Source organism: Mixophyes fleayi, chromosome 6, assembly GCF_038048845.1.
Source record: "Mixophyes fleayi isolate aMixFle1 chromosome 6, aMixFle1.hap1, whole genome shotgun sequence".
Taxonomy (NCBI): domain Eukaryota; kingdom Metazoa; phylum Chordata; class Amphibia; order Anura; family Limnodynastidae; genus Mixophyes; species Mixophyes fleayi.
In genome coordinates, this window is record NC_134407.1 from 20,599,949 (window position 1) to 20,612,010 (window position 12,062).

The window sequence follows — 12,062 nt, forward strand, 5'->3', positions numbered from 1 at the left end:
GTAATCTGTCTCACACACAGCACTACAGATTCCCACACTGAGCTGCACAATGTGAACTTCAAGACACTGGAAAAAATGGATCACGGAACCATTTTATTTTCCTGCCAATATATTTCCCCTGCGAAGTAGGAGTTATATTGCTCAGGAAGGTGCATCAGTGAATCAACATATGGTGTACAGCGGGGCTGTCTGTTAGTCCACTGACAAGTCCGGTTCAAATGTCTTCATATATAAAAGAGAGTTATTGCTGATGGCCAAAAATCCATTTAAATAATATATGGATTCTTTGTAAGGTAAAAACAAACAGTTGGATTGCTCTATAACTAATTGATCAAGCTCCATATACACCCTATTCTGTGATTAAATGGTCCAGTGGATTCTACAATTTGTCACTTTTCTGCTTCATAATATCTATTCACATTCTAACAATAATGCAGTACAAAGGAAAAATATGATCTATTTATGATGAGAAATTCCCATAATGTTAGATGGTTATTTACAATAGATATATGGACTGTTACCAGCAGATTGGTCACGTTTTGTTGTGTACTCTTTGTTGGGTTTGAACCATGGTCACTCTTACGGGCTTTGAGCTTACAGATCACCCATTGGTTCTCAGTTTCTTTGCTATGTACTTGATTTGAGTTGGATCTGATTACCTCTTTGCATTCTCCTGTTTTTTTTCCTGCGGGGTTTCAGTCTTCTTATATACTCCCCTGTTTCATTTATGTCTTGCCTATGCAAAAGGCTATTTTGCAAAATTGTATAAGTATTTCCTTCCTGACCTCAACTGCACTGACCGACTGTGCTTTATATACACTTGCACTGACATCAGTCCATTCTTCAGGAGCTTCACTGCTGCCTGCCCTGACCTGTGGTATTCCGGTTTGTCTTGGGATTTGGAATTTTATCTGTTTGCTAGTCAAGAGCCCTCTGGTGAAACTCCCTTGTGAAAAGCAAACTGTTGTCTTGCAGGGGAATCCAGGTCCACTAATATTGTTGTTTTATTTTACTTTGGTTTAACAATATTGCAGTTTTCGCTTGGCTCTGAACAAGTTGAAAAGCCAATATCTTGTTTTCTGCCATCCAGGTGCCCGCATATAGGATGATCTGTGACCAGTGGCCGGATCTCTGCCAGTGTTGCCAAATCAGACAATATTATCAACTGGGGAATTTAAACTTAACAGAATAGTGGATGCCTGTAACAGACCACAGGCATTCGGACTCCAAGTGCTAAACTAGATTGGCGCTGGCCAACCACGGGTTTGGAGTCTAGCGAGTTCTCCAGTGTTCACCAAGAACTGCTTCAAGGTGGGATTAGCTCAGCAGTTGAGAGCTCGCAGGTCATGGTCCTCTGGCCTGCCGCTAGATGTAACACTGCAGGAGAGTGAGGAGGTAGGTGAAGCTTAGACAAGGTAACAAGCCAAAATGGTGCACCGGCGGTCTACGTGGTAAAGCACAGAAGATAATAACGAGGTCAGGCGAGCCGGGAACTGGCACACAGTTGGTCAGTGGAATACAATTCAGTAGGCAGATTGGAGTATCAAACAGAGCTGGGAACTGGTGCATGGATTGTCAGCTAGAAGGGTTAACACAGGGGTAGAGATTACAGGGAAGCAGAATCGAGCCAGAATGCACAGGAACAGGGAGTCTGACAAGTTGGAATACGTATTGCCCTGACACTACTGAAGTGTCGGAGCAAGCTTAAAAAGTGCAACACATTTGAATTGCCCGCCGCTATATTGTGGTCATGTGATGTGCCACTGACAACAGGGCGGACAACGGTGAAGCAAGGAAGGGTAAGTAATCGTGACAACACCTGATCATATTGTTCACATAAGAAAATAATTGTAGAAGGTGAGATATAGCTGGGAAGTAATTAGGCCGGACTAGTTAGGAGTCATGTAAGAACTGAAGAGAACTGAACACATTGTAGATACTGAGGTGGTTCGGACAAGTTGTGCAGTGTTTGCTTCACCTGATCGGAGATGTCACATAGGCAAACCGAAGGGGGGTTACCTCATGCCTGTAAACCCCCCTCCAAGCCTGGAGTACTGTATAATCGAGGTAGGTGGACCCTGCCCCCGCTTCACATGGCTCTGCTTGAAAAGGTAGAGCTGTGTGCACCTAACAGTACTGCATGCAGCATTGTCCATGTATGTATATTATGGGGATAGGAAGAGTTGGAGAGCAGCAAAGCACTGTCTAAAAGTATAGCCACCCCCCCATGCATGCTGGTCATGCCCACTGGCGGTGTGGTGTGGAAACCCCCATCTACAAATCCTGCGTTTGCCCCTGATAGGGGTGGCAACCAAACATGTGCGTGGGGGGTGTGGCTGACCATAGTGTTAATTCTATAAAAAGACAAAGGGGTCTATTTATCATGAGCTCACTTTAATGAAGATTTTTTTATCACTGCTTATCAGGTTTTGGTAAATAGGGACAAGTCCCATTTTCCGGTTTTCCCAGGTTTTAGGGCTTTTCTCCCTTTGATAAATAGACCTCTTATAAATGTTACCAATAGATGAAGAAATAGATAAAAACAATTCTACTGCAAAACTGAAATTGAGAAATGTGTTGTTATTCGGTAAAATGAAGGTTAATTTAACAGACCATTAACCCTTTCCCGTCCTGTTTACCCCTTACTAATTGGATGGGTCAATGTTGGTTCAGTATAATAAAAACAGAGGGAAATTTTATGTCTCTATATCCCCAATGCTCTGTAGATATATTGTACCAACATGACTCTGATATAAAAATTGGCAGAAAAATTAATGATAAACTAATATTCTGAGAATTTTTTTGACATAAAATACAGTTTTTAATGTTTTCTATTTACTTAAAGAAATTAGTTAACATATTTATTGACATTTTAACACTACTCTACAGAACAAGAGATAATATAATTACACTTTGAGTAAATTCCAAAAATGACTTGTTACCTATAGTACATTTGATAAAATTGTGTAGCGATTTTACACTACTATAATATTTTTCCATATTTTACATAGTTTTCATAGAATAATTCACGTAAATTTAACACTGATTTCTATTTAATGCACCTAACAAAATGTGTCTATAAAAATGGGAAGAAAAAAAATAAAACAGTCTAAATCTTATTATAAAATCACACACGTTGCTTATTTTAGGGAAAATATAGTGATAACTATAAAAACATTCAGAAACCTACTTAAACGAGACACAGCTTTATTTAAAATGCATAAATCTAGTGCAATGTGTTCAGTGTTTTATTAGACATTTGTGAATAATTGAACAAAACTTTTTCTTTTATTGAAAATATATTTCTTTTAGGTTGTCAGAATACATTTGCACCACATCTACACGCTAGTATGCAGTTTGTACCATAGGTCAATCTAGAAATTTTTTTACCAAAGTTTTAAAGAATAAATATACTGTCCATTTACTTGGTTTTTGAAACCTACATTATTATTTTAAGTTAACCTGATAATCTGTGTAGCCTCTATAGCACAACCACCTTCTTAATTTACATCTTTTCCATTTTGACTACTCACTGAGACAGCACACAGGGGTGAAAAGACCTGGCCCTACACAGTCCAGAATCCCTTGATTGATAATAAGACGTCTAGATGTTCATCTTCTACAATATTGTCGCAAGAGGGTTAGATTATTCCTCTTCCTCGTTAAGACAAAACCTGCTACTCTTCTTTCTAAGAGAGTCCTGATCAGTTTGCTCCCTCAGAACCAGTAAAGCCATGGGGCTAGATTTACTAAGCTGCGGGTTTGAACAAGTGGGGATGTTGCCTATAGCAACCAATCAGATTCTAGCTGTCATTTTGTAGAAAGTACTAAATAAATGAAAGCTAGAATCTGATTGGTTGCTATAGGCAACATCTCCACTTTTTCAAACCCGCAGCTTAGTAAATCTAGCCCATGGTGTTTTCTGGTGGGATATAGTACCTATTAACGGTACTGACTACCCCGACACTACAGAAGACGGCATGAGGACTCCGATTCCATACTACAGCAACGTGCCAAAAAAACTACTTACCAGGATGCGGATGACTTGATGGGACGACTCTCTGTGGTTCCGACTCTGCAAAATGACGTCATCTCAAACCGCGACTTGTGTTAAAGCGGCAATGGACGGACCCACCTGTCATTAATGTCATGTAAGTATTATCTGCATCCTGGTAAGTAGATTTTTTTGCAGGTCGCTGTAGTATGGAATTGGAGTCCTCATGTCATCTTCTGTAGTGTCGGGGTAGTCAGTACCGTTAAACTGACTACCACCGTTCTGGTGTAGTGTTTTTCTCCACTCATTAGCTTGGCACTGCTTTCGATACTTCTAGAATAATCAGTGGCAGGCCAGGGGCTATTAGTTCATGTCCACTGCTGGCTTCCCGACCATTCCTATTAGAAACAGCTGGGGAGTATCCTTTGCCCATCTCCCAACCACCAGTCACGGCCATGCACTGTGCAGCAACACAGCTAGTGGGTGTGCTGTCATACCCAGAAGACAGCACCTAGCAGCTGATAGGTAGATAATCCTGGCCATTCGCCAGAGTTCTGTGAGGTCCCCACACACTAATTGGTGGATAGGTTGCATCCGAGAGCAGTCAAACCTGTTCTCCAGCTTGCCAAGTGATTTAGTGAAACCCCAGAAATTGTAATTTATTGGGTGACCCCCAGAGTGTTGCTCGGGGCAGGGAAATACATTGGGACTTACACTGGACATGGCTTGTAAATGGAGAAACTATTTACAATATCAATTAAGTGTCCCTATTAAAAGGCAAATCTAGCTGAAGGGTACAATTTGCACCTGGACTAATTTTGTTGCAATGCAAAGGGATGCAAAAGTTTTTTTTCTATACAGGGGAAATATTGCATGTTTTGTCATGTAGCACACACATTCTGTACAGCTTTATTCAATATACTGGTCCCAAGCCCAATATTTGTGTGCTAAATGCAAACAATTATGTGGGGCTGTAATACACCACAGAAAGTTGCTATTAATACCTGCAAATTAAATTGATTCACAATTAAGGGTTATCTGCATTTGGATTCACAGCTTTATTTTTGGTTTGCTTTAAACTACAATCCCGGAGAGCCGGTGCATTACGTCATATCCCCAGGAGCATGTTGTAGGTCCACCCCCTACATGTATACTATAATATATTTCCCTTCTTGTGTGTTCATTGCATTGTTGTTGGTAGGGGAAGTGGGTGAGCATTGCATGTCACATTCCAGTTTCAAGTTTAAAAAATAATATCCTTTCAATTACTTTACTGTTTTTAGTTCCTATAAAAAAAATAGCTCCTAACTAGGAAATTCTGTACTTTTACAAAGTAATAATATAAAAATAAAAGATCTAATTTAATGTATATATGCTTACCAGTGCTGTATCCACCTGCTCAATCGGGCACGTACATAAAGCAACAAACACATTTTATATTATTAATCTTCACTTTTTTGTTTACATTTTATCTTACTACTTCATTGTTTCCACTAAACAGTAAATATAATGGAGAAGGTGTGATGAAAAGAGGGGCAGGAGAATGTGATGTGTATAAATAGCAGTTTATCGGTTATTCACTCAAAACGCGTAGGGTACATAAACAGATTATGGCCCTGTTGGTTGCATATAATAGAGGAACATAGAAACTCTCCTAGACAGCAAAAGTGAACCATTTTTTGGTTATGACCCATAGATTAAAGACCCTGCTCAGTTTACACTGTTTTAATGTTAATAGCAGAATGTCAACATGCAACTTACATTTCGGAGAAATGTTTTCCTTCTGTAAGTGCTGCTGATTCTTTTGCTGGTTTGAAATTTGTTTTCCGAATATAAAGTTAAAGGTTGTCGTGTTTGACCTCTCTGGTCCAAGGTGAATGGAGCCCTCTAGCGAGGAATCTTTCTCTGCATAAATCTCACAAACAGGCAGAGAATCTTTCTCCGGCATATTCGGTAAACCGAAGGCTGCAGGTGTAAAAGTTTACAGTTAATCTTAGTGAGACCATAAAAGAAAGTAGTGTTTAAGAAAAGCAATGAATTTGAGACCTTGCTTAATGTTACATTGGAGGAGCACATTGTTGAGCTTGGAAATACTGTACAGTTGGATTTCTCTCTCAGACATAGAAAATGTAAACAGCGAATTGTTGGATTTCTGTATTCATAATTCATATAGTTCTTTTATACAAGGACTTTGTAGCACTAAACAGATTAAAGCTATCTTCTGCACATAAAGACAGAAAACAATATATATATATATATATATATATATATATATATATGCTGTATTAATGCAAAGCTTTGATGGAAATATAGTTATTTATATACGCAATGATAGCTCTAGCTACTTTATCACTAGGCACAGCCAAATGTAGTTAATTGATTATTTTTGTGTCGTTAACAGTATTTTATCAATAAAGCAATCTATTAGGCCTTACCTACGAGCCTCTACATCAGACCTGGCCAACTTGTGGCTCACCAGGTGCTGTGAAACTACAAGCCCCAGAATGCTTGTAGATAGCCAGCCGATAGCCGTCAGGGCATGATGAGACTTGTAGTTTCACAACACCTGGGGCGCCACATTTTGACCAGGCCTCTTCTGCATTGCAATCCCAGACCTGTTAATGTCTAAAGTGAATAAATGGTGCCAGGACTGGCAAATCACGCTGATCAAAACGTGGTATCCAACTTTTGTCCATTTTTCTGGAAAACACAAGAAATGTCATCAAAGATATCATTGGTACATTTTCTTTGACAAAAGTTATTTTTATTTATTTTGATTCACATTTGCACCACTTAAAAGGGGACTTGAAAATTATTTGAAATAAGCATATAGCCAGAATTGGTAATAAAACTATAAGTTAATAATTCTTATGAATATTTCTGCTGCCATTCGGCGAGAAAGCCTGTGGGGAAATTCTGTTGATCTTTATGCTGTGCTGACTGTGCTCTCTATACAGACAGCAGTAACTTATGCGGCTTAAATGTTACTACTAGAAATCAGTGTCTGTAACATTCTATTGCTATAAACTAAGAGGTGCCTACATTACTTCTGTCCATGTGCACAATATAGTCGGTGCAGCACACAGATCAATGGATCTCCTTGCCACTATTATTATTTATTATTACCATTTATTTATATAGCGCCACTAATTCTGCAGCGCTGTACAGAGAACTCACTCACATCAGTCTCTGCCCCATTGGGGCTTACAGTCTAAATTCCCTTAAACACATACAGACAGAGACAGACACACACACAGACAGACACATAGTCTAGGTTCAATTTGTTATCAGCCAATTAACCTAACAGTATGTTTTTGGAGTGTGTGAGGAAACCCACGCAAACACAGGGAGAACATACAAACTCCACACAGATAAGGCCATGGTCGGGAATTGAACTCATGACCCCAGTGCTGTGAGGCAGAAGTGCTAACCACTGAGCCACCGTGCTGCCTCACCATATTTTCACAGCATTTTTCTCAAACTGCATTTGGAACACAGTGAGACACAACCTACTGGGTGCGATCGTGTTCTTAACTCTTATTACTACAGACAAGATGATGAGTTCAGGGGCTCATACACAAGGGAGCTTACACTTTGTTGGCTGTGGTGCCAATTGATAGGTGCAACTGGGAGATGCCCACTAAAAAATCATGCCCTCCGTGACATCATTAGACTAAGTAAATATGTTTTTTTTGCCTTCAGATATGTACACAAACGTAGACTGGTACATGCCAGGTCTGTTAATTAGTCCCAGCCTGCCCTGATGTCAGACAACATAACTATATACTGCTATATATACTGTGCCATATATTTTTTAAATACATATTATTTTATATGTTTATTTCTCCTGCTCCGTATTAAGAGGCGAACGTACAGACATCTAAATAATTTGGTTCTTTTATTTATTCTTTTTGCCCTGGTTCCTGCCTGTAATTTTTGTTATTCTCGCTGAAACATCTATTGCCATTTTTTTTTCTTTTCAGAAAGGTGAAAAGGACAATAGGGACCCATTTCAGTTTACTGTGACTAATGCTTATGCTTTGCCTATGAATTTTATTATTGCCTCTTGTGTGGGTTCTATAAAACACTATAGCAATCACTTGCTCTCACTGAACCGTTTAATAACACACACATGCACACACGCTAAGTCACACCTGCATTATGTACAATTAACTGGTACGGATGCAAAATTGCGGGAATCTATGGCAACGATCAGTAATTAGCTTTGATTGGTCAAGGGCAAGCTAAGGCGTTGTAAGCACTCGCCTGATTTATAGTGATGAGTTACTGCACACTTGCAATTTTGCACTTACTGGATGATAGTAAATCACACTCAGTAAGGTTGATTAACTAATATGGTGCAAACCTGTAAAAGTCCATAACCCATAGCAATCAATCAGCCATAAGCTTTCATCAGTCCAGTGTAAGACTAATGAAAGAATTCCTCTAGTTGCGATGTGTTGCTGCAAATTTTCACTTTTGTACCATGTTAGGTAATTATCCCCAGTGAGGCTTATTTAATATAATGGAACAATGTGCCCATAGCAAGCGATCCGATTCAATATATAATTTTTCTTTTGCAGTTTAGAAAATGACAACATCCTTCTTCTTATATTAAAGCACATGTGTGCTTATTGCACCGTGTTATTAAATGAACTGAAAAGAGGTGCAAAAGACAGCGTTATAATCAGTCGATGAAGCCACAATGCTCGCTTTTAAAGTCTTAAAATAAGTCTTAATGCATAATTACACCTTTTGGGTGCAAGATTTAGGGGATCCGAGTACCAAGCCAAGCCGGCTCGGTACTCGGACCCCCAATTTTCGTTCTGCCACTGCTGTGTGCCAATGTGTCCTAGATGTGCTAGGAACTGCCATGTGTTTGTGTCATTGCTCTGTCGCTTACCATCCAGCCAGGTCGCTGCAGTATTTGTCCGAAAGCGTATGAAAATAATATTGTGACCTGTGAGGTGGTCTAAATTGACTGGAAATGACTGGAACTTAGTGTTATTGAGGTTAATAATAATGTAGGAACAAAAAAGAGCAAAATTATGTGATTTTAGCATATTTTAGGATTTTTTCTAAAAAATCCAAAACCAAAACACACGAGGGTGGTTTTGCCAAAACCAAGACCAAAACATGAAGCTAATCCAGATCCAAAACCAAAACCAAGTTCATGGGGGTCAGTGAGCATCTCTAATCCTAAGCAGTGTAGGGGTCCCTGAAACATTTCACAAACAATGACATAAATTGAATCAGGCCGCAAGCGGGGTCTTGTGTGTGTTCTCCCCTTTCCATCATCTAGCAGATTCTAGCCACTGACGCAAAGGTTGCTGGGACGCGGAACCTTGGCGGCTATAGCGATGTAATGACTGACACAGGAGACAGGGGTGAAGGTTACTTTTTAATTCTTCCACCGAAAACGTATAACCATCCTCTAAGAGACTTTTTTCTTTTAATAAGTGGAAGGCAGGTCTGTACATTATTATAACTCTCCTGCATTACACAGAAGCAAAGCAATGTGAACATAGCAGGACAGCTGGTCCATGTGTATATAATGGTGACATAATTGGGTGTTCCATAGGCCATAAGTGAAGGATAATACAGCGACCGCACCATTACTCACATATAATGTTATTCGTAACTGACGATGGACCCAGCAATAAAGATGTTTAATAGTCTATAGATGAATGTTTCTGTCCCATGTAAGCTGCTACCTTACGATAAGAGATGATGATCATAGTGTTCTGGAAAAATGCAGAATATTAGCTTGATTCAATCAATGAATTTTAACTTCCATAAATAATAATAATAATAATAATAGTCATGGCATTAATTAGAATGTGCTTGAACGTGTCATAAATAGAAAGATGATGTTATTAATAAATATATTTACATTACGGTACAAAATGTTATTTTTAGAGACCTTAAATTCAGGTTTATCGTATGATTTTTGTTTTTGCTAAATTGGCAAGTAAACATGAGAAAAATATATATGTAAAAAAAAATGACCAGTAAGACAACTAGCAGAGCTCTCTTAACGCGTGGGCACGCTGGACAGTTGCCCTAGGGCCCCAGGAGCAGGGCTGGCAAGAGGAATTCAGGGCCCCGGTACAACAACTTCATGGGGCCCCCCTTATAGCTGAGAATCAAAAATTTCTTGTGCCGCCGCATAGCCCAAAAAATTTTGTGCGGCACATAAAAAAAATACCCCAAAAATTGGTATGACCCCAAAAAATTTTGTGCAGCACAAAAAATTTATACGACAACACCCACAAAAATGTGGGGCCGTGGTTATGAATCACTTGGCGTGCCCAGGAACCCATCTTACAGAAAAAAACTGTGTTGTGTACACCATTGAACGGTCACCAAAAATTGGGATTGTCCCACTAGAATCACAACATTTCACACACTCTCCATCAACACCCCACGATCCCCTGAGGAAATTCGCCTGAGCGAATGAAACACCTACATAGTGACGTCGTACCGGAAGCAACTCTGTGCATCCGACTGTGGAACGCACGCCGCACACCGCTACACACCGCTGGTATTATCACCCTTAATCTTCGTTTCTGCATGGACAATACCACCTCTATTCAAGCTGGGACACTATAACCACGATCAACGCCTTTCCAAGTAAGACCATTACATTTAGGACACTGCTCTGGGCATTATAGGTGGTCGAGTCTGAGGACTCGGATTTACCCACTAAGACTCTGATGTATGGTTCCAACTCTTTCAGGGACTTAATGTACTGGACATTTGATTGGTTTCTTTACCAATTGCACAACCTGCTGTGCAAAATTTAACATGAGTGATTTGTTTTATCCATGTTAATCAATTGCATTTTAATTACTTTGTTTTAGTTGTAATTAATGCCGTGACCGGCATACATGCTTGCTAAATTTTATTAAATGTATGTACATAATTCTGTTTACAATTGTATTTAACATTATTCATTATCATAACCTAGGATAATTAGATCCATGACATATTTCAATTAACAGATCTAGGATCCATTTTTTTTTATTCAATTCATATTTTATTAACCATCGGCATTTCCATAAGAGCAATTGAGTGCTCAGTTTACAACTATTTTTATTGAACAGGGAAGGGATTCCCCTTTATAGTTGAGCTGCTCTTGCCACCTCAAGGAGTATAGCGCAATCTCTATATCTAATTATTGTAAACTGTGCCATCCTGCCCCCCCCTCTCCATCACTGTGCCATCCTGCCCCCCCTCTCCATCACTGTGCCATTCTGCCCCCCTCTCCATCACTGTGCCATCCTGCCCCCCCTCTCCATCACTGTGCCATCCTGCCCCCCCTCTCCATCACTGTGCCATCCTGCCCCCCCTCTCCATCACTGTGCCATTCTGCCCCCTCTCCATCACTGTGCCATCCTACCCCCCCCCTCCATCACTGTGCCATCCTGCCACCCCTCTCCATCACTGTGCCATCCTGCCCCCCCTCTCCATCACTGTGCCATGCTGCCCACCCTCTCCATCACTCAGTGCCTTTCTGCTGCCCCCCCTTTATTTCCTCATACTCTACCTCTCTCTCCCCCCTTTTTCCTCATACTGTGCCTCCCTCTCCCCCCCCCACCTTTTTCCTCATACTGTGTCTCTCTCTCGCCCTCCCCCCTTTTCTTCATACTGTGCCTCTCTCTCCCCCCCTTTTTCTTCATACGGTGCCTCTCTCTCCCTCCTTTTTCCTCATGGTGTGCCTCTCTCTCCCTCTTTTATCCTCATGGCGTGCCTCTCTCTCCCTCTTTTATCCTCATGGTGTGCCTCTCTCTCCCTCCTTTTTCCTCATGGTGTGCCTCTCTCTCCCTCCTTTTTCCTCATGGTGTGCCTCTCTCTCCTCCTTTTTCCTCATGGTGTGCCTCTCTCTCCCCCCTTTTTCTTCATACTGTGCCTCTTTCTCCCCCCCTTTTTCTTCATACTGTGCCTCTCTCTCCCCCCTTTTTCTTCATACTGTGCCTCTCTCTCCCCCCTTTTTCCTCATGGTGTGCGTCTCTCTCCCTCCTTTTTCCTCATGGTGTGCCTCTCTCTCCCCCCCTTTATCCTCATG

The 12,062-nt window shown here is 40.5% G+C and overlaps 1 protein-coding gene across 1 annotated transcript in view; it reads right to left on the reverse strand.

The window, feature by feature from the left end:
- C6H10orf90 (chromosome 6 C10orf90 homolog) overlaps positions 1-12,062 on the reverse strand; it is a 68,687-nt gene that overhangs the window by 41,246 nt on the left and 15,379 nt on the right. Inside the window, exon 3 of the mRNA XM_075215978.1 lies at positions 5,756-5,959. Coding sequence (XP_075072079.1) covers positions 5,756-5,959 — 204 coding nt within the window. The remainder of the gene's footprint in view (positions 1-5,755; positions 5,960-12,062) is intronic.